Source organism: Miscanthus floridulus, unplaced genomic scaffold (assembly GCF_019320115.1).
Source record: "Miscanthus floridulus cultivar M001 unplaced genomic scaffold, ASM1932011v1 fs_220_2_3, whole genome shotgun sequence".
In the NCBI taxonomy this organism is placed as follows: Eukaryota; Viridiplantae; Streptophyta; class Magnoliopsida; order Poales; family Poaceae; genus Miscanthus; species Miscanthus floridulus.
In genome coordinates, this window is record NW_027096399.1 from 12,658 (window position 1) to 35,112 (window position 22,455).

The 22,455-nt window shown below is 52.4% G+C and overlaps 1 protein-coding gene and 1 pseudogene across 1 annotated transcript; both read right to left on the reverse strand.

Annotated features, from left to right (window-relative positions):
* Window positions 1-687: 687 nt before the first annotated feature.
* On the reverse strand, window positions 688-1,700 carry LOC136530839 (uncharacterized). The gene is made up of 4 exons (XM_066523556.1): window positions 1,641-1,700; window positions 1,165-1,560; window positions 877-1,074; window positions 688-792 (listed from the first exon to the last, which is right to left on the reverse strand). The coding sequence occupies exons 1-4, from the start codon at window positions 1,698-1,700 to the stop codon at window positions 688-690; spliced, it is 759 nt and encodes a 252-aa protein (XP_066379653.1).
* Window positions 1,701-7,714: 6,014 nt separating this feature from the next.
* On the reverse strand, window positions 7,715-11,322 carry LOC136530841 (uncharacterized; annotated as a pseudogene).
* Window positions 11,323-22,455: the final 11,133 nt, after the last annotated feature.

A 22,455-nucleotide genomic window follows, 5' to 3' on the forward strand; every position in this document is an offset into this window, starting at 1 on the left:
AAAATCCTTTGCCGAGTGCCTTCCTGACCCGGCACTCGGCAAAGAATTTTTTTTTTTGAAAAATCCTTTGCCGAGTGCCTTCCTGACCCGACACTCGGCAAAGAATTTTTTTTAAAAAAAATCCTTTGCCGAGTGTCTAGCTAAGACGGCACTCGGCAAAGAAAAAATATTTTTTTTTTGGAAAATTCTTTGCCGAGTGCCAGAGTCCTGGCACTCGACAAAGCTGGGAAACACATGGTAGTGTACACAGCTTTTCCGAGTGCCAGGGTACTGGCACTCGGCAAAGAGACCTGGTAGCGCATTTTTTTGGCAGCTTTGCCGAGTGCCAGGGCAAAAGGCGCTCGGCAAAGGCTCTTTGCCGAGTGTTACACTCGGCAAAGTGACCAAAAATTTTTGCTTTTTGCTATCGATCACTGCAAACACAACATATAGCATATATATCACATCCATCACATATATACCACATCCAGCACCTTATATGTCACAATCCATCACACATACCACATGAATCACATCCGTTCACCACATGTCACAGTAATTCCATCCATTATTCAACAGGATTCCACATCATTCAACAAGTAGTTCAAATCCATCACCACATGTCACAATAACACATGCATGACAACAACATTGTCTCAGACAGAAATCCATTGCGAAGAGAACAAGACATGAAACTACAAGCGCTACTCACTGAAGCGGCCCTTGATGTGGCCATCCTACTGGCGACGGGGAAGGAAACATCTGCTGGTTCAGAGTGCCCTGAGCTGGGTTGTTCGAACCCGCCGACTGAGGCTGCACACAGGAGAAGAGATTGCATGAGACAAGATTAGTTGAATAGCGATTGTAGCAATTCCTTACATGTGTGACATTACTCACTGGAGTAGCGGAGTGAGGAGGCTGAGGTGGACCCATTAACCCAGGAGGCATAGCAGCACCCGTCGTAGTTTGCATCCAGGCAATAATGTCCGCCAACCTTTTCTCCTGAGCGAGTTTGTCGGCCTCCCGCGCAGCCCACTTGGCCGCCAACCCTAGCTCCAGCTCCTGGGCCCTCCTGTTTGCTTCTTCCACCTGGGCCTACAAATTGTTGCAAAGCTAATGTTACAATAATGCAAAGGAAATAGAGTTGTGTAAAGATCAATGTACGATGAGTAAAACATGAATAACCTGGAGTGTGTCGACCCGTTGCTGTGAAATGCTCGGCTGTGAGCGTATCGCCGGGAGTGAGGAGGTGGTCGTGCTTTGTGCTCGGATCTGGGAGAGAGTGAGAGTAGAGGCCGTGTCGATCACGCTGTCGCCAATCCAGTAGCGTCCATGCTTCTTGCCTTGTCCAATCCTCATGACGGTGTTTGCATCAATGTTGTCGGTCCGTGGATCGTACTCCAGCCCATGGATCGACCTTGCCGCCGACGTGTAGTCCATGATTTTCTCGTAGGCGCTCGAGTTTGTGTACGCCTCGGCCGGGTCGTCCGGGTTGAAGGAGACGTCGGACGACGCCTTGCCCTTGTGTGCCATGGCAAATGCGGCGAAGTTGGAGCACTCTTGGCCTTGATGTGCCGCCGACTGCAAGAACGAAAACAAGATGATTAGAATTCTTTGCCGAGTTCAACGAAAGCAAGAAGAATAGAAACATGACCACGTACCCACGCTCGGGCGTATCCGGAGAGGTTGCGGTTGTCTTGATGGTGTGATACACCTGGCATGAACAAACGTGACAACGTGAGATGTCTAGGTTTCTAACCATCCTACATGACAACGTGCGCAAAATGTTCTCAAATTTTTACCATAGCCTCCACATGTGATGTAAAGACGCGTCACCAAGTTTCATGATTTTTGAACTTCGTTTGCATTTTATATAATTAAAAAAACACTTCACCCACAATTTTGTCGCTATGTTTCGTGCGTGAGATGTTTGAAACTTCGGGCGTGCTCCTGGAAACGGCCTCAAAATACAATAAGTAACGTGAATATTATTTTTTCACTCGTCGAATTCCATGATTCGACGCACCTGCAGTTCAAACTTACATTTCCCGAAAAAATGCAATTAAATGAAATAAATTAAGGATATATAGCAAAAAGATCGAGAAATGTGCCAAATTTGAGGATGTACTTCAACTTAATGTGTAAGGGTTGAAGAAAAAGTTTGGAGGCAAAAAACAAAAAAAATTATGCTTTACCGAGTGCCCAACTCTGACACTCGGTAAAGCCTCTTTGCCGAGTGCCTAACGGGGGGGCACTCGGCAAAGGTGACGGCAAGTACTCCGCCAGCTCTTTGCCGAGGGCCGTCCTTTGCCGAGCGCCGGTCTTCGCCGAGTGTCGGGCACTCGGCAAAGGGAGCTTTATCGAGTGCCGGTCTTCGCCGAGTTCCTGGCACTCGACAAAGAGCTCTTTGCCAAGTGCCCGACATTTAGCACTAGGCAAAGCCGGCGACACTCGGCAAAGCCAGGCTCTCCCGTAGTGTCGCGGTGCTCGTCAACGGGACAGTGGATGTAGTAGCCCTCCCTGTACGCGTAGGGATGAAAATGGTACGGATATTTTTCGACCGTATTCGAAACTGAATCCGTTTAGAGAGGTTGAGATCTGTCCGTATCCGAGTCCGGATATCCAACATCCGATACCGTATCCGTATTCGAATACTCAAATCATATATTTATGATGTCGATATCCAATCGTATCATATCCGACATAGTTGACACTATCCGTATTCGAATTCAAATCCGGACAAAAATACGAAAACAAATGTAATATCAGTGATATCCGTCCGTATCCGATCCGTTTTCATCCCCAAGTACGCGAGCTCGACGTAGCAGATGTTGGCGCCGGAAGCGGCAGCGGCGCCCGGGTCGGCAACGGGAAGATGACGTGCCTGGTGTTCCTCCACGGTAGGATTGACAGGGGGCCCTCGAGCGTGCGCACGGTGCAGTAGATGTGGAGGGGGTCGTCATCGCGACCGTGGTGTCGCCCGTAGAGCACGGAGAAGAGGCGATAGGCGTTGTCGGCGTGGCAGAGCGGGTGCAGGCACATCGAGCGGAGGTTGGTGTCGGGGTTCTTGCGCGGAAATGTGCGGTGGATGGCGTCGGTCTCGTTGTCGTAATTGTAGACGTTGCAGGTGGCGTGGTTCTGTCGGAAGCAATCCTCGTAGATGGCGTGGACCTGGGCCGCCAGGGAGGTGAGCGCCAGCAGAGCGGCGACGGGCCGCGGGAGGAAGGGGACGGCGACGAGCAGGGGCAGGGGCAGCGCCTTCTTCTTGGCTGCTGCTGTGACGCCGCGCGGTGTCGGCGCGACGCTGTCGACGGCAACCCCTCGCTTGTGGACGGCCGAAGCGCCGAGGAGGAACGGTTGGAGGTCGTCGCTGATGGTCGGCAGGGAAGGCAGAGGTAGACGGGGGTCGGAGGCGACGGCGCGCGCGGCAACCGGTGGCTGCGGTGGTGGTGACCCGCCGGTGGCGCCCATGCCCGAGATGAATGAGGCGACGAAGCTGTGCGTCTGGGCGTCGTCGGGCAGTGTGGATGGGGATGAGGTCGACGGTCGTAGGTGGTGAGAGGAGGCAGCCCCCCTCGCTGCCGTCGGCGGTGTGTCCTAGGTGGGGGCAATGGCGGGAGCGTGCGCGTGGTGGTCGTACTGGGAGGATGGTGGTGGTGTTGGTGCAGCTGCGGATGACGAGGTGCTGGGCTGCTGGACGATGGTCGGGAAAACGAGGAGGGCGAGGCACATCATGCCGGCGAGGTGGTAGCGACGCACCGTGAGCGTGATCGCCATGGCTGGCTTGGTGGGTTGCTGGCCGCGGTGCAGTGGCGTGAAGGTCTAGTGGATGGCAACGAAACGACGGAATCCTGGCCCTGGCGATGCTTTATGGAAGGCAAGGGAGTGAGGGGCGATCAGATTAGGAGGTTGTTACTCGCGTACAGCGAGCGAAACGACGCTGATGCCCTTGGCCTCCTCTGCTGCGCAGCGGTCCCGCCTGCCAATCTCGGGCTCGCGCGGCCTCCTCCAAGCGCTGGCACGCTTTCTTGCCTTGCTTGTCGTGTTGCGGCACGGTAAAGGTCGTGTGGTAGCAAGTCGCGGAGCAAAACCGTGTAACGCGCGCCGGCAAATCACATCGTTAAGACACAGGTAAAAAAATATGTTTAATACTTGCATTGAAACAATATTATGAGTTTAATGTATATATGTACACTATATTGTTACCAAAAGAATCCAGTGTATACAATTCAAAAGTTGTCTAGACAAAGCAGCCTATCCAAGCTGACACGATCCACGAGGTGATTGAAGATAGGAGCCAGCTCGCACGCTTGCTTCCAGAACGACGCCGGAAAACGCGCTGGAAGCAGCGAGAATGGAGCGTGACACGATCGTTTCTAGAGATGGTCAACACATTTGAAGTATAGGCTACAACACTATAAGGTTGTTAGAGGTTAAGCTCCTGAGGTTGTAGCTATGGTGGATTGGGGGCCGGGGCTTGAAGACTCGACGCTGAGGGGGCGGTGCCGTGCTGCCGAGGAGGGGTTAGGGCTGCGGCTGGAGTGGTCAAAGAACAGGGAGGGAGCCCCAGGCGCCCAAGGGTGTCTTTGTGACACAATCCCAGGCTAATTCTTTTCTTCTCAGAGTTGGACTCTTATAGTCCTTACAAACCAAAACACCTTGACTCATTAGGCTAACAAACTCTGCTACTAATCTGAACCCAATCTCTAAAAACTCTCAACTAACTAAATCTGCTAGGACTCTTAGGGACTCGGCTTGGACCTGAACCGGAACCGTCTTAGGTCTAGCCACTTCGCCTAGCATAGGTCTTGCCGACCATAACAAGCAACGAGTATAATAAAGTTAGTTTCCTTTAGCTTTCAGCGCGTATGTCATACTAGTAGTTTCCTCAGCACTTGAGATGTAGATTATGCATGCCATTTGAAATTTGAAACTTGAAAGTGAGTGACGGTTGTAACTTCTTTGTTACGGCGGAAAGTTTGTAAATTCATCCTCCACGCCTCCACAAAGCAGCCGTGGGCTGCCTTGCATTTGCACAGAAATACTGTGGCAGACAAATTGACGTTCAACCTTTATAGCTTGGTTAATTGCTTAATATTATCTTCGTTTTAAATTATAAGTTGTTTTAACTTTGTTCTAGATCAAACTTGTCTAGTTTTAACTAAGTTTATATAAACATTTTATTAACATCTACAATATGGCTTCAATAAATGTGTTATCAAAATATATTTTACTAACTATTAAATGAATCTTATTTGACTTTGTAAGTGTTTTGTATTTTTCTATGAACTTGAGTGAACCTATATAAGTTTGATTTATAACAAAATAAAAAAGAATTATAATTTAAAATGGACAGCATATATACAATTTGTTCACGCCAGGTGCGACCACATGGTTGATATCTCTGCCCATGCATGTCGAGTTGATTATGAGTAGCATCAACCATGCAATAGGTGATGAACAACATTAGTAATTGTTCCACTTTGACAAATGCCTAGGATACATTCAATAGAGCCATGAGCTTACCTCTAGATGGAACAAGACCATGACAAACTCGATGCCGTTGTTGTTGGACGGCTAGTCTAGGATGATAGGGAACAACCTCGTCAAACTATACTAGTAGTTCGGTTGCATTGAGGAAGTTCTAATTTTTTTTTTTACTGTCAACGGGGGAAAGGCTCCCCACCTGAGATTTTTATTTCATTGATCTAGGCCCGTTAAAGGTAGCCCATCTTGTTTTTAAATTACATCACCTTTTCTGAAACTTATTACAATTACATATCGAAACTAAGAATTGGCACCAAGCATCTGCTGTTGTTCTATCTTTCTTGGGTAGCCGTCTCTCCCATAGCTTAGCATCAGCTTCTATCAGTCGAACCGTCTGCCTGATGGTGGCTACTTCCTCTCTGAACATAACGCCATTCCTTCGTTTCCAGAGGTGCCAGTAGCACAGGGCCATGAAAGTGCTGAAGTGTTGTTTTGGGAAGGCCGGCGGGCATTGGACGTTGATCAGACGGTCACCTGAATGCGTCTGGTTGCTGTGGAATCCCAGATTTTGCCAAAATTCTTGAGCAAATGGGCAGTCAAAGATAATGTGTTCGCCCGTCTCCTCTGCTTGGTTGCAGACTTCACACATCGGGCTATCCACTATGGATTTGCGACAAAGATTTACACGGCATTGCACCCTTCCATGGATGACCAACCACACGAACTCGTCCACCGGCTCCCAGGTGGCGTCGGCGGCCGGCAAGTCGGCCCATTGAACGAGGACATGCCACGCCCCGCGACTAAGGCGGGAACGCAGCACCCTCTCTGGTTGAAGAAGTGGTCGGCCGTGGCGTAGAGGCGGTAAAGCTGGCACCGAGGACGGCGGCGTGCCGCGAAAGGGCTTCAGGACACCGACGTGAAAAACGTCGTGAATTCGGGCACCCTCTGGCAGCCGGAGACGATAGGCCACCTCGCCAAGGCGTTCAAGCACCATGAACGGCCCAGCATACTTGGGCCCCAGCTTGCCCTTGCTGCCCGGAGCGACAGACTGGTTGTGGCGAAGCAGACGGAGCAACACCCAATCGCCAACCGCGAGCTCGAGAGGTCGGTGCTTGGCGTCGTAGAAGCGTCGCGCATGTTCCTGAGCCTGCAGAAGACGCGCCCGAACCTCGGCGAGAAATTCATCCCTGTTGGCGAGCAGGGCGTCCACAGCATCCGTGCGAGCGCCCCCCGGAGCATAGGGCAGGAGCTCCGGCGGTGCGCGACCGTAGACAACAGTGAAGGGCGACGTCCGTAGGGCAGAGTGGTAGGCGGTGTTGTAGCAGAACTCTGCCCACGGAAGCCAGTCGAGCCAATCCCGGGGACGATCGCCAGTGATGCAACGAAGGTACATGGCGATCGTCTTGTTAACCGCCTCGGACTGCCCATCCGTTTGCGGGTGGAAGGCGGTGCTCATGCGGAGTTGGACGCCCGCCTGGCGGAACAGATGGCGCCACACGTGGCCCGTGAAGACCGGATCACGGTCACTGACAATGGAGTCCGGGAAACCATGGAGGCGGACGATGTCGCGGAAGAACGCGCGGGCGACGGAGGAAGCCGTGTACGGGTGGCCCAACGGAATGAAGTGGGCGTACTTGGAGAAGCGATCGACGACGGTGAGGATGACGCTCTTGCCATGGACTTTGGGAAGCGCCTCGACGAAGTCCATGGCAATGTCGGCCCAAACACGCGATGGCACCGGCAGGGGCTGTAGCAAGCCGGCCGGGTGCATCGCCTCTGTCTTGTTGCGTTGACACGTCGCACACGCCTGCACGTAGTCATGGACGACGCGGCGATCATGCTCGACGAAGAATTCGGTCCGGAGCCGCTGCAACGTCTTTTGGATGCCTTCATGCGCGTTGGTGTGGGCTAGCTGCAGAACGTCGTCGAAGACCGAGGAGGTCGCTGGGACGTAGACGTGGCCCTTGTAGAGGAGGAGGCCGTCTTGCAGCGCCCAGTCTGCGCCACGCGCGCCTGAGGCCACCTCGTCGCGGAGCGCTCGCAGCTCGTCCGACGCGGTCACCTCGCGCCGGAGCTGGTCGAAGAGTTGGAATGTGGGAACGGAGATTGCTGCGAGGACCGGCGCGGCTGGAGGCAGCGCGGCCAGCAGGGGTGCGTCGCCATCTCGCCGGGAAAGCGCGTCCGCGACGACGTTGAAGCGCCCTGGCCGGAACTCAATCCTGAAATCATAACCCATGAGCTTACTGATCTAGTGGTTCTGGGGAATCGTGGACAGGCGCTGGTCGAGGAGGAACTTCAAGGCGTAGTGATCGGTGCGGACAACGAAGGAACGGCCCCATAAGTAGGGCCGCCAATGCCGAACGGCCTGCACCAGGCCGATCAACTCCCGCTCGTAAGCGGCGACCTTCAGGTGACGCGCCGCGAACGGCCGACTGAAGAATGCCACGGGCCCGGCGCCTTGATGCAGGACCGCCCCAAAGCCGGAGCCCGACGCGTCGCAGTCGACGAAGAACTCGTTGTCGAAGTCCGGGAGGTGCAGGACCGGAGCTGCGGAGAGCACCGTCTTCAATGCCGTGAACGCCGCGTCCGCCGCCTCTGTCCACAGGAACGCATTCTTGCGCAGGAGGCTGGTCAGAGGCGCGGCGAGGGTACCGTAATCCTTGATGAAGCGCCTGTAGTATCCTGCCAAGCCAAGGAATCCACGAAGGCCACGGGCAGACCTCGGCTGCGGCCAAGACTGCACTGCCGCGACCTTGGAGACGTCCATGGCGACACCCGCATGCGAGATCACGTGTCCCAAGTAGTGAACTGTTGGAGCCGCGAAGGAGCACTTGGACCTCTTGAGGTGGAGCCGATGGGCGCGCAACACCTCGAGGACGGCGCGCAGCTAAAGAAGGTGCTCCGTCCATGAGGCGCTGTAGACGAGGATGTCGTCGAAGAATACGAGCACGCACCGGCGGAGAAAGGGTTTCAGCACCATGTTCATCAGGGCCTGGAACGTCGACGGCGCGTTGGAGAGGCCGAACGGCATGACGAAAAATTCAAAATGGCCATGGTGAGTGCGGAACGCCGTTTTGGCCACATCGTCCGGGTGAACGCGCACTTGGTGATACCCCGAACGGAGGTCGAGCTTCGTGAAAAACTTTGCACCATGGAGCTCGTCCAGCAACTCCTCGACGACCAGTATGGGGAACTTGTCCTTCACAGTGACCGCGTTGAGGGCGCGGTAGTCCACGCAAAACCTCCACGATCCGTCTTGCTTCTTGACGAGCAGGACCGGTGCCGAGAATGGGGACGTACTGGCGCGGATCGTGCCCTGCTGCAGCATCTCTTCACATTGCTTCTCCAGCTCGTCCTTTTGCAATTGCGGATAGCGATAAGGACGCACCGCAACTGGTTCTGTGGCCGGCTTGAGGTGTATCCTGTGGTCACACGCGCGCGGTGGAGGCAACCTGGTCGGCGGTGCGAACACATCGGCGTAGGACTCCAGCAGGCGCTCGAGGATGGTAGGCTCTGTCCCCTTGGCCGAGAACCCCCGGATCACCTAGAGACGCTGCGGCGAAGCGGCTGCAGCCGCAGTGCGCGGTGAGCCGACTCCACGCCACAGCACGCGGCGGCCCTTGAACGTGAACTTCATGCACAGGTTGGCAAAGTCCCAAAGGATAGGGCCGAGGGTGCGGAGCCAAGCTATGCCGAGGACCATGTCGCAGGAGTCCAACGGGATGGCGTAGCACTCGACGGTGAAGGCTTCGGCCCCAATCCGGAGACCGACGTCGCGTGCGATGCCGCGACATCTGACGCGATCTCCATTAGCCACGATGACATGAGCGCCTTCGCTGTCCTGGAAGTGGATCTCCGCGCGCCGCGCCGCAGCTCGGCTGATGAAGTTATGAGTAGAGCCCGAGTCCAGCAGAGCAGTGAGTTCGTGCGGCCCCACCTGCACACGGAGTTGCATCGTCTCCTCGGACCATATGCCGGTGATCGCCGAGAGCGAAATCAGCGGCTTGTCGGGGTCGAACGGCAGGTCGGCGGCCAGCGGGGTGTCGGCGTCGTCATGATCGTCCAGTTCTTCGACGATGTAATCGGCCGCCTCGAGGAAGAACAGCCAGGCGCACTTGTGGCCCCAGACGTAGGGTTCGTCACAGTTGTAGGAGAGGCCTTGCTTTCGACGCTCCGCCATCTCCTCGGGTGTAAGGCGCTTGAAGGCCCGAGGCGCTGATGTCGATGAAGAACCCGAAGAGGACGTCGTGTCGGCCGGGCCGGTCAGGGCCGGCGTCGATCCGGCCGGTCGACGTCGCAGTGGTGCAGGCAGAGCGAGCTGAGCCGGCGCATTCCGGCGTTCGTAGGCGCGGGCTAGGTGCATGGCGCGTTGCAGGTCCTGTGGGTCATGGAGTTCCACGTCGACGCGGATATGATCGGGCAGGCCACTCGTGAAGAGCTTCGCCTTCTGCCCTGGGGAGAGACGTCCAGCGTGTGCAGCCCGCGCCTGGAACGCCTCCATGTAAGCGTCGATCGTCGACGTGAACGGCAGCCGGGCCAGATCTGAAAGATGGTTGGTGCTCAGGGGAGGCCCAAACCGCTGATGGCACAGCGTGTAGAACTCCTCCCACAGCGGTCGGCTGGAATCGGCCTCGAGGACCAGGTACCATTGCTGCGTGACTCCGGTGAGGTGGTAGGACGCGAGCCAGACCCGGTCGGCGTGGCGCGTCTGATGGCCCTGGAAAAATTGCTCGCATTTGTTCAACCACCCCAGCGGGTCCTCCTTCCCGTCGAAGGTGGGGAACACAAGCTTATGATACTTGGGCACGACGTGACCCTCCCATGCAGCCTCCGGTGCCGGCGGAACATGCAGGCGAGGAGGGGTCTCCACCGCGGGTGCCGTCGACATAGCCGCCGCCCCCACGATGGACTCGAAGGACGGCACGGGGGACGGCGAGTGAGGAAAGGAGATGTGTGTGATCGGCACACCGAACTGGGGAGCCGCGGCCGACATGAGAGGCGCCGAGGCTGGGCCCGAGGCCAAGGGCGCCGATGGCGCGGACGAACTGAAGGCCGTGAGCGCCGGCATGGAGGACGCTGGCCGGCCGCCGGAGCCCGGCAACGCGGCCTGATGAAATTGCGCCCGCGTGGGTGGGGCGCGGCCGTCGATTGCCCCGTCGCGCGCCGCCAGATCGCCCATCTGGAAGTTCATGAAGGCGAGCTGGTTCTGGATGCCTTGGACGGCGTTGGTGAATTGCTGGAGCGTGTCGGCGGGGACGGCGTACAGCTGGGGCGGTGGTGGTGGCTGCGAGGACAGAGGCAGGGTGGTGGTGGGGACGAGCGCCCCGGCAGAGGCGATGGGCTGCGACACCCCAATGGCCGGCGTGACCAGGGGCGCAGATGGGTTGGAGATCGGTGGGAACGACGGCGACGGGGAAACGGTGGTGGGTGGAACGGCTGGTGACGAGGTCCCGGACGAGGCCATCAAGTCTGATACCAGGTTGTTAGAGGTTAAGCTCCTGAGGTTGTAGCTATGGTGGATTGGGGGGCGGGGCTTGAAGACTCGACGTCGAGGGGGCGGTGCCGTGCTGCCGAGGAGGGGTTAGGGCTGCGGCTGGAGTGGTCAAAGAACAGGGAGGGAGCGCCAGGCGCCCAAGGGTGTCTTTGTGACACAATCCCAGGCTAATTCTTTTCTTCTCAGAGTTGGACTCTTATAGTCCTTACAAACCAAAACACCTTGACTCATTAGGCTAACAAACTCTGCTACTAATCTGAACCCAATCTCTAAAAACTCTCAACTAACTAAATCTGCTAGGACTCTTAGGGACTCGGCTTGGACCTGAACCGGAACCGTCTTAGGTCTAGCCACTTCGCCTAGCATAGGTCTTGCCGACCATAACAAGCAACGAGTATAATAAAGTTAGTTTCCTTTAGCTTTCAGCGCGTATGTCATACTAGTAGTTTCCTCAGCACTTGAGATGTAGATTATGCATGCCATTTGAAATTTGAAACTTGAAAGTGAGTGACGGTTGTAACTTCTTTGTTACGGCGGAAAGTTTGTAAATTCATCCTCCACGCCTCCACAAAGCAGCCGTGGGCTGCCTTGCATTTGCACAGAAATACTGTGGCAGACAAATTGACGTTCAACCTTTATAGCTTGGTTAATTGCTTAATATTATCTTCGTTTTAAATTATAAGTTGTTTTAACTTTGTTCTAGATCAAACTTGTCTAGTTTTAACTAAGTTTATATAAACATTTTATTAACATCTACAATATGGCTTCAATAAATGTGTTATCAAAATATATTTTACTAACTATTAAATGAATCTTATTTGACTTTGTAAGTGTTTTGTATTTTTCTATGAACTTGAGTGAACCTATATAAGTTTGATTTATAACAAAATAAAAAAGAATTATAATTTAAAATGGACAGCATATATACAATTTGTTCACGCCAGGTGCGACCACATGGTTGATATCTCTGCCCATGCATGTCGAGTTGATTATGAGTAGCATCAACCATGCAATAGGTGATGAACAACATTAGTAATTGTTCCACTTTGACAAATGCCTAGGATACATTCAATAGAGCCATGAGCTTACCTCTAGATGGAACAAGACCATGACAAACTCGATGCCGTTGTTGTTGGACGGCTAGTCTAGGATGATAGGGAACAACCTCGTCAAACTATACTAGTAGTTCGGTTGCATTGAGGAAGTTCTAATTTTTTTTTTTACTGTCAACGGGGGAAAGGCTCCCCACCTGAGATTTTTATTTCATTGATCTAGGCCCGTTAAAGGTAGCCCATCTTGTTTTTAAATTACATCACCTTTTCTGAAACTTATTACAATTACATATCGAAACTAAGAATTGGCACCAAGCATCTGCTGTTGTTCTATCTTTCTTGGGTAGCCGTCTCTCCCATAGCTTAGCATCAGCTTCTATCAGTCGAACCGTCTGCCTGATGGTGGCTACTTCCTCTCTGAACATAACGCCATTCCTTCGTTTCCAGAGGTGCCAGTAGCACAGGGCCATGAAAGTGCTGAAGTGTTGTTTTGGGAAGGCCGGCGGGCATTGGACGTTGATCAGACGGTCACCTGAATGCGTCTGGTTGCTGTGGAATCCCAGATTTTGCCAAAATTCTTGAGCAAATGGGCAGTCAAAGATAATGTGTTCGCCCGTCTCCTCTGCTTGGTTGCAGACTTCACACATCGGGCTATCCACTATGGATTTGCGACAAAGATTTACACGGCATTGCACCCTTCCATGGATGACCAACCACACGAAGAACTGCACTCTTGGTGGCGCGTGGCTATCCCAAATAAACTTGGCTGCTGAATGTGTGGGCGTCGTTCTTGATTGGAGCAGTCGGTATAGGCCACCAGAGTCGAGCTTCCCCTGACCAAGGCAGAACGGACCCCGGCGTTTGTCCCGGCTGTCACTGAAAATGTCCAAGTTTGCAATCTACCGGAGTTGAGATAGTTCATTGCTTGCCTCTGAGGAAAGCCTGGGTACCAGAAAGTTTGAAGAATCCACTCCCATCTCAATTGCTTGCGCAACAGACAGATTTTTCTTTGTGCAGTGACTGTGTAAGGCTGGGAACCTATCAGCCAGAGCATCTTCATTGTGCCAAGCATCATACCAGAACGATGTGTCCTTCCATCCCCAATATCAACCACAGTGATTGCCTGATAAAGTGGCAGCAGGGAGCGCAACACATTCCAGTGTTCACCAAAGGGGTCCCCCTCCAGATTTGCCAAAGATGCATGCTTCCTTACCCAATCTGCCCATGCCGATTCCAGGGAGCAGTGTAGACGATGCAGCAACTTCAGTAGCAAGCAAACATTTCGGAGCCCCAAGTTCTTTATGCCTAAACCTCCCTGATCCTTTGACAGGCATACCCGTTCCCAAGCAATCAGGCTCTGGGCGGATGTGGCTTCATTGTCCCCGTTCCACAAGAAAGACCGTCGTAGACGATCCATCTTATGCAGCACCGCCACCGGGATGGACAGTGCGCTCATTGCATATACCAATTGCGAATCAAGCACAGAGTTCACCAAAACCGCACGACCCATGGTAATTTGTGCACTAAGATAGGCAGCCCAAGGTAGATTTGGGGGAAGTCTTCCAATTTGCACCCTAGCAATGAGATGCATTGCTGCTTGCTGCTGTTGTCCATATGAACCGGCACTGATGTGCTTTTATTATAGTTTATGCGGAGTCCGGTGGCCTCGGCAAAGAGGTCTAGCAGTTGTTTAAGGGAAGCAACATCTGCTGGATCTCCTCTTACCACGATAAGAGTGTCATCAGCATATTGAAGCACCGGGCATGACAATCATCATTGATGGGGTGACGCACTGTGTGTTCTCATTTATTTTGATCAGCTGCTGTAATGTTTCTGCAACAAGCAAAATTAGATAAGGGGATAAAGGGTCACCCTGTCTCAGCCCGCGCTTACAATTTATCCATGGCCCCGGGCACCCATTAACTAGAATAGCAGTCTTGGAGGATTGGAGGATGTTCTGAATCCAGGAGCACCACAAGCTGTTGAACCAAGGTTGTCTGCAATCCCTCCCAGTTAACTGTGTCAAAAGCCTTAGCAAAGTCCAATTTAATAACAAGAGTAGGAACTTTCCTCAAGCCGTCCGGATCCTCCACAAGCGGGGCGATGAAGTGGTGGTCGTGGAAGAGGAGGACACCACCAGGGAGGTCAGGAGGCTAGAGTCCACCCTTTTCACAGCGATGAAGCAGATCAAGGTTAGTATTACGTCATCAATGTTCGTCTTTGACGTTGAAGATTGGAGTTCTTCATAATCTTGGTGGTTTTGCAGGGCATAGCACGACCTGTCAAACAACGGTGGCAGCTGATCAAGAGGATGGAGCCTCTCGCCGAGGAGAACACAAAGCTGAAGGAGGCGGTGAAGCTTATGGAGAAAAACATCCAGAGGGCCCAGCGCGAGTGAGATCTTGCCGAATCTAATGCGCGGGATCTGGAATACCAAAAGGGAGCTTTATCCGAGCAGCTGGCGATCGTGTCCGAGCAGTTGCGGGGCAGCTCCGAGCAGCTGAGAAGCCTCTCCGAGCAGAAAAAAGGTATTGCAGATCGATGGACTTTTTCTGTATTGCCGAACAACTTTAATGTTGCTAACAATCGTCACTTTTGTAGAGCAAGATGCGGAGCTCGACCAGTTACGTCAGATCGTCGGTCAGCTCCAGGAGGAGAAGGAGAAGGCGTCTGGGCGAGCAGAAAAAAACTGATCGAGGAGCTAAAAGGTGAGTACTTCGTGGTCGGAGTTATTGCTGAAGTGACTTCTTCGTTTGACGGATCCTTTTGGTGCCAGCAGAATACCGTCGAAGGATCAAGGCCTAGTTCGACGTGTTGGAGCTGGAGGCACAAACCCAGAGGCGAAAGCTCGACGCCGTGGTGGCCGGAGTCAGGCCGGTGCTTGACTGCATCGACATGGAGGCAGCTCCTCAGCCCGACGACAGGCCGCCTCATCTGGACACCATCATCGACAAGTGCAAGGCGGCATGGGAAAACTTCAAAAGCTTCAACCGTGACGCCACTGTCTCCACCGTGACCCATGCCCTAGTGGTAGTCTGGTCTCATTACCCTACCATCGATCTACGAGCAATAGGGGCCAGATTCGCCAGAGGGACTGGTGCGACGAAGCAGCAGGAGCTGGAAGATGAGGTGGAGGACGCGGCGAAGAGGCTGGCCAGAGACGTCGACCTGTTCGGCAAGGTGGACAGAGAGGGCCAAACATAATGACCTGCTCGGAGAGTAATCTATAACAGCCGAAGAGAATAGTTAAAACATGCGAGGGCGTAGACAAACATTTATGTATGCGTATAAATGTTGTAAAGTGACATGTGCATGTTTATGCAGTTTGTCAGTATTTCAGTGAAAAATCGTTGTAGTGTTAACCCTAATGCGATTATACGTGGTATAAGTAGCATCCGAGCAGTTAGTTCGTTACTAAGCTCTTGGCCTTGGCTAGCCCATATTCCATAACGTCGAGCGTGGAGCCCGTGCACGTGTAGGAGGAACAGACGTGACCAAGGAACCGTAGCCGACCACCCATAACGCAGAGCGCGGAGCCCGTAGCACGTGTAGAGAGAGATCGGAGACTGGGTTTTCTCCAAAGAACACATCGCGGAACGTGTGCTGCTCGGTAGTTGGCAAAATATCTTGGAGATATGGAGAAACATGGTGGAGCATTTATGGAGATCACGTATTGGAGTTTGTTAAGGAGTAGCTTAGAGCTGGCGACCGCAAATGGAGATTAAACCGTAATGGAGAAATAATGAAGACAAATTATGGCAACAAAAACTTCATTCATTATGGAGTGGAGAGTATATATCTGGAGCGTTTCAAGGATAGAAATGTATAAGGTGCTCGATGTGCCATGAATTGGGGATATCGATTCCGTCCAAGTCACATAGCCGGTAAGACCCTGGTCGGGTAACCTCTTTGACCACGTAAGGCCCTTCCCAGGGGGAGGAGAGCTTGTGTATCCCTTCGGTTTTCTATTTTCTACGGAGAACGAGATCGTCGATAGCAAATGAACGACCTGTGATGTTGCGGTTGTAGTATCTTTGCAAACCTTCTAGGTATTTGGCTGTGCGGATGCAAGTGATCAGGACATTCTTCTTCGGCCCTGTCGACGTCCTCTGTCCGAACAGCTACGGCTTGCTCTTCGTTATAATGTTCCACCCTAGGTGCTCGGAAGGCAATGTCCGCTGGAAGTATGGCTTCTGAGCCATAGACCAGGAAATATGGAGACACACCGGTGTTGCGACTAGCTTGAGTGCGCAGTCCCCAAACCACAGCTGGGAGCTCTTTGAGCCATCTACCTGGATGTTTTTCCTCTTTCTAATATAGCCTCTTTTTGAGGGCATCAAGGATCATGCCGTTCGCCAGTTCGACCTAACCATTGGCTCTAGGATGGGCAACAGAGATGTATTTGACGGATATACATCGGTCTTCGTAGAAATCCCAAAAATGATGACCAGTAAATGTAGTTCCAAGGTCGGTGATAATGCTGTTCGGGAGACTAAATCTGTGGATGATATCTTCGAAGAGCTCGACTGCCTTCTTTGCAGTAGCCGAAACAAGCGGTTTGTATTAGATCCACTTAGGAGAACTTATCAATGGCGGCGTACACGTACCGAAAACCACCTAGCGCTGGCTTGAAAGGCTCGATCATGTCTAGTCCCCAGCATGCGAAAGGCCAGGAAGCTAGGATGGTCTGCAGTTCTTGTGCCGACACGTGTAGCTGCTTGGCGAAAAATTGGCATCCTTCACAACGTCAGGACAAGGTCTTCTGCGTCGGTGATGGCCGTGGGCCAGTAAAAACCAGCTCGGAAAGCTTTGCCGACTAGGTTTCTCGAGGCCACGTGATTGCCACAGAAACTAGAGTGAATTTCGAGAAGTAGTTTCACTCCCTCTTCTTGGGTGATGCATTTCTACAGTATCCCTTCCTTGGCACTTTTCCTCATCAAGTTCCCGTCTACCAGCATGTAATGCTTGCTTCGATGGATTAGGCGTTTAGTTTCAGTCTTGTCGGTGGGTACGTCGGCGCTGGTGAGGTACTTGATGAACTGTTCCCTCCAGTCGGCGGCCGGTGAAGGTACTATAAGTACCAACTTGCTCGAGGGGGAGGGATTTCTTGAACTTCCTTCTCTTCCTTAATAGACGGCGTAAAGAGATCTTGAACGAAGACCCTAGGTAGAATCGCGGTGCGAGAAGATCCTATCTTAGATAGGTGGTCGGCGAGCTGATTTTGATCTCGTACCACGTGGTGGTACTCGATACCATAGAACTTCCCTTCTAGTTTTCCAGATTTCAACGCAATATGCATCCATCTTCTCACTAGAACAAGACCAGTCTTTGTTGAGCTGGTTGATGACCAGTGCGGAGTCTCCGTATACCATGAGGTGTTTGATGCCGAGCTCGACGGCTATACAGAGTCCGTGGAGACATGCTTCATATTCGACGGTGTTGTTGGAGGTTGGAAAATGAATTCAGAGAACGTATCGGAGCTTGTCCTTAGTCAGCGTAATGAATAGAATGCCAGCACCATCACCATTGATGTTGAGGGCGCCGTCGAAGTACATCACCCAGTGCTCGGGGCAAGTAGCGGGGATGGGCTCTTGGATCTTGGTCCACTCAGTGACGAAGTCAGCGAGCGCCTGTAACTTGATGGTAGGCCTGCTTCTGAATTCGATAGAGTAAGTGCTGAGCTCGATAGCCCACTTGATGATGCGGCCATTGGCCTCCTTGTTATGGAGGATGTCCCCTAGAGGGAACTCAATGACCACAGCGATCTTGTAATACTCGGAGTAATGGCGGAGCTTGCGTGACGTGATCAGAATAGCATATAGCAGTTTCTGAACATGAGGATAACGAGTTTTGGACTCATTAAGGACCTCGCTGATGAAGTAGACCGAACATTGTACCTTATAGGCATGTCCGGCTTCCTCACATTTGACGACGATAGCTGTGCTAACGACATGAGAAGTGGCGACGATGTAGATCAGTAGGGTTTCGTCTGGTCGAGGCGCCTAAAAGGTCCTAATATGGCTAGAGGGGGGGTGAATAGCCTATTTAAAAATCTACAAATCAACTAGAGCAATTTGATTAGTATGACAAATAGTGAAATGCAAACTTGCTCTAGCTCTACAAGGGTTGCAAGCCACCTATCCAACAATTCTAGTTGCAAAGATTACTAGGTACACAACTTGCAATGTTACTACTCACTAAGAGCTCTCAATCTTGCTACTCTAAAGAGCTCCACTAGATGAACTTAAAATAACAAAGCAAGCTCTCAATTCTAATTACACTAAAGAGCTTGCCACAACTAGTTTGCAAGAATATAAATGAGTGAGTAGGGTGATTATACCGCCGTGTAGAGGAGTGAACCAATCACAAGGTGAATATTAAATCAATCACCGGGAGAATACCAAATGGCAAGAGACAACTAATTTTCTCCCGAAGTTCACGTGCTTGCCAACATGCTATGTCCCCGTTGTGTCAACCAACACTTGGTGGTTTGGTGGCTAAGAGGTGTTGCACAAACCTCGTCCACACAACTTGGACACCGCAAGAACCTACCCACAAGTGAGGTAACTCAATGACACGAGCAATCCACTAGAGTTACCTTTTGGCTCTCCGCCGGGGAAGGTACAAACCCCTCCACAATCACCGGAGATGGCCATGAACAATCACCGACTCGTGCCAATCCTCCTCCGCTGCACCAAACCGTCTAGGTGGTGGCAACCACCAAGAGCAACAAGTGAATCCTGCAGCAAAACACGAACACCAAGTGCCTCTAGATGCAATCACTCAAGCAATGCACTTGGATTCTCTCTCAATGTCACAATGATGATGAAACAATGATGGAGATGAGTGGGAGGGCTTTGGCAAAGCTCATAAGGTTCCTATGTCAATGCAAATGGCCAAGAGGGTGAGCTTGAGCCGGCCATAGGGCTTAAATAGAAGCTCCCACAAAATAGAGCCGTTGTACCCCTTCACTGAGTACAACACGGGGTGACTGGATGCTCCGGTCAGATCGACCGGACGCAGGCCCCCAGCGCCCAGTCTCCCGATGCTTGCCACATGTCATCGGCTTCAAATGCCGATCGCCCTGATCTCAACGGTCAAGTGATGACCTGGGCGCGTCAGTTAGAAAGTGATCGGACGATAGGACCCCAGTGTCCGGTCGTTTCTAGTGAGGTTCCAAACGCGAAATTTTACGACCGGACGCGTCCGGTCGAGCTCGACCGTTCCCACCCGGCGTCCGGTCACTCAACGTTTTCTCTGTGCGCCTTACGTCAGCGTACGTCAACACTAACCGGACTCAGACCATGAGCGTTCGGTCAGTTTACATGCTAGCGTCTGATCACAAGACCGAGACCATGTGCTTACTGCTGTCACTGACCGGTGAAACGACCTGATTTCCGCGAAGGGAAATCCACAGAGTCGAAGTGTATTACGATCGTTGTTGATCATATTACCCAAATTCCTAGTCGAATACCATATCCATACAATGATAATATCAGAGTACATAAAGTGCGGAATTACATAAATTATTACATCACCGCATCGGCGAAATCAAAAGTAGCATTCATCCAGAATAGCTTGGAGATAAGATCGCCAAAACTCGAGCGTAGGAACGAACCCCTCAACCATCAAACTCCTTAGAGCTATACTCCTCAGCAGAACCTATGTGCCAAAGTTTATCAGTACGATTTGTACTGGCCACTCCCACCCTATGAGCTATGCTTTTGTGGAAATTGGATGCAAGTTGGATATAATCAAAAGGAACCTATAAGGCTAGGGTTTTCTATGTATTAGCATATCAAGTATATAATAGTATAGTCAAGTTTTAACACCATTCCCACACACATTCCACCCCGTTTCCGTCCAGAGCCAGGTTTTGATCCTAGGATCGATATACCACCATCTCCATATCATCACCATACCATCGCTCAGTCGATAGGCCAACTCCCTCTCGGCACTGTCTGATGGCCCGTAGCCCCTGGCTACGACCGACACTCTCTCACGGGGGAAGAAGAGAAGGACTCATCTTGCTATCTAGTTTAAGTGAAACCCAGGAAAGGTCCATAGCTGACTAGTCGGCATATGTATCGATCGATCAACCATACACTCTGCAGAGGTTTTACATAACCACAAGATCTGCCTTCTTCGCTGACCGTCATCAACTGGGCTGATTCCGGCCGCTTGCTAGCCTAGGATAATGCCACTCTACCATTCAGCCCTGGTACACCCCAAGTCTAGTCTAGGGTGACTGAAACTATAAGTCATGAGCCGGGTCCACAAGGTCTCCATGAAGTCTCAGAAGGGTGTGGGGGAAATCCTCCGTGCCCCCTACCTCCTTGCACTGTCCGCTATCAACCTAGCAGTAGTGGCAATATCCTACCAAGTAGTCTGGCCGTCCCGCACCATATAGGGCGAGTGGTACATAAGGCTTCCCGGTGAGTCTGAGTACTAGTAAGTCCTTAGAGATAACCAAGCCAGAATGTCTTCATCAGGGTTTTACCGTGCCACCACAGCACCTCCACCCCGGGCTCCTCCCATCACAGGTTCACACCCAGGGCCACCTCATATCACCATTTACCCACTATAGGTATCCATTCTAGGGGTGCCTAGGTAGCACCTCATGGCAAGACTTGCCCCAGGCTCGTCATATATTCCAACTTGATTGACACAACCGTTACCCTCCACACACCCAAGTCACACACGCAGCACTCTCTCCATAGTCCAGATAACTCCAGTTTCCACCACGCATCAATATGGTATATATAAGCGTAGTAGAAATAATAAGCAGTGAAATATAGCAGCAAGCATGTGACTTAGCCTAACAGCAGGGTGAGCAGGGGTAAGGTTGCGTCAAGGTAAAGGCCATAAAGAAAGCATACTACCATGCAAGTCTTATCATAGTGTGATTATAACAATAAAGTAAAGCAATAGCAGCTCTATATTAGCCATGCATAATAGGTGCTACGAGATTGGGTGGGATGTGGCACCTTCAGTGTAGTCGTCTTCGTACTCCTCATGGTACTCTCGGTCCTTCGTCCGTCTGGTTCTCCTCCGAGTCTACAAACGATCGCATTATAGTTGTGTTAGCGACGTCTATAGAATAGCACAAAAAGCAATGAAAATTCAAAAGAGCCAAATGCACTCAAACATGGGTTCATTGCGTAGAGCTTGATTTTAGATGAATTTTGGTCCTGGTCTTATATTTTTCTGAGTTCGTATGAATTAGTTATGAATTTCCTGAAGTTTTAGTCGTTTCTAAAAATGAGGAAAAGGCTGAATTAATATCGTGCTGACACGTGTCACGCTCCTGTTGGTCCACGTGGCATGCTGACATCAGTATGACGTCAGCATGATGTCATTGTCTCGGTTCTAGTACTGACAGGTGGGTCCAGAGCTGCTGACGTCAGCAGCTGACATCATCGTGACATCATCATGACATCACCTCGGCTATGTTTGTCACTGACTAGGTGGGACCCGCATGATGTCATCATGACGTCACCCACTGACAAGTGGGTCCAGCGGCTCTATGTCGCTGACTTGTGGGTCCAGTCAATGGTCAGCTTAGGCCAGGTCCAAACTGGGTCGGTTGGGCCTAGATACGGGCTAGGCTTTGGCGCGCCACGTGACGCGCACTGGTGCGGCCACGTCGTCTTACTGGGCCACTAACGGGCCGTGGTCCTTAGGGCGCAGGTGAGGCGCGGATTCATGGTGAACCCGCCTGCGTTGGTCCATAGACCGCAGAGCCGGTCTATGAAGGACTTGGTCCACTTACTCCTTCCTAGGGTTTAGTCCACGTGCACCAAGTGCACGGACATGTGGCCGGCGAGGGGAAAATCCCCATCTTCTTCCCCGACGTGCTCCCGCTGGTGGTGAGCTCCCCGACGAGCCTCACCCGCGGCGCTGGTGTTCAATTTAGGTGGGCAAAAGCATCGCCCCGCTATGGCAAACATGATGGTGAGGTCAAAGCGACGAGTAGGGTTCCCCATAGGGCTGGCCATGGCGGCGGAGGTCCAGCTGTGGCGTGTCGACGGCGGTAGGGCGATGTGGTGGCTGGGAGCATGCTTGGCAGGGCGCGTGAGCTTCCCGTGGCTCCAGTGAACAGGGTGGGCGAGACAAGGAGGTGCCAGGCGCTCCCAGCGGTCCTGGCCACGGTGGAGTCGAAGCGGTTGCGGCGGCGCTCCGGCTGCGGCACGGTGTGGTCAAACAGGGGTCCTCCGGTGGCCTTCGTCTACCTCGATCGTGAGTGTGGCGTGTTCCGCGGCGAGGAGCCAGCCAAGGTGGTGGCATCACCTCTACCGTGGTGAGGCGGCCGCGGTGGCTTTGCCACGGTCGTGTTCGTGGCTACGGTGTGCGCGCCCATGCGTGCTCGTGTGCGTGCTGCAACGCATCCTCATGCTGATTCGGCTCGACATTGCGCGCGGCGTGTGGCGGTGTAGGGCGTGT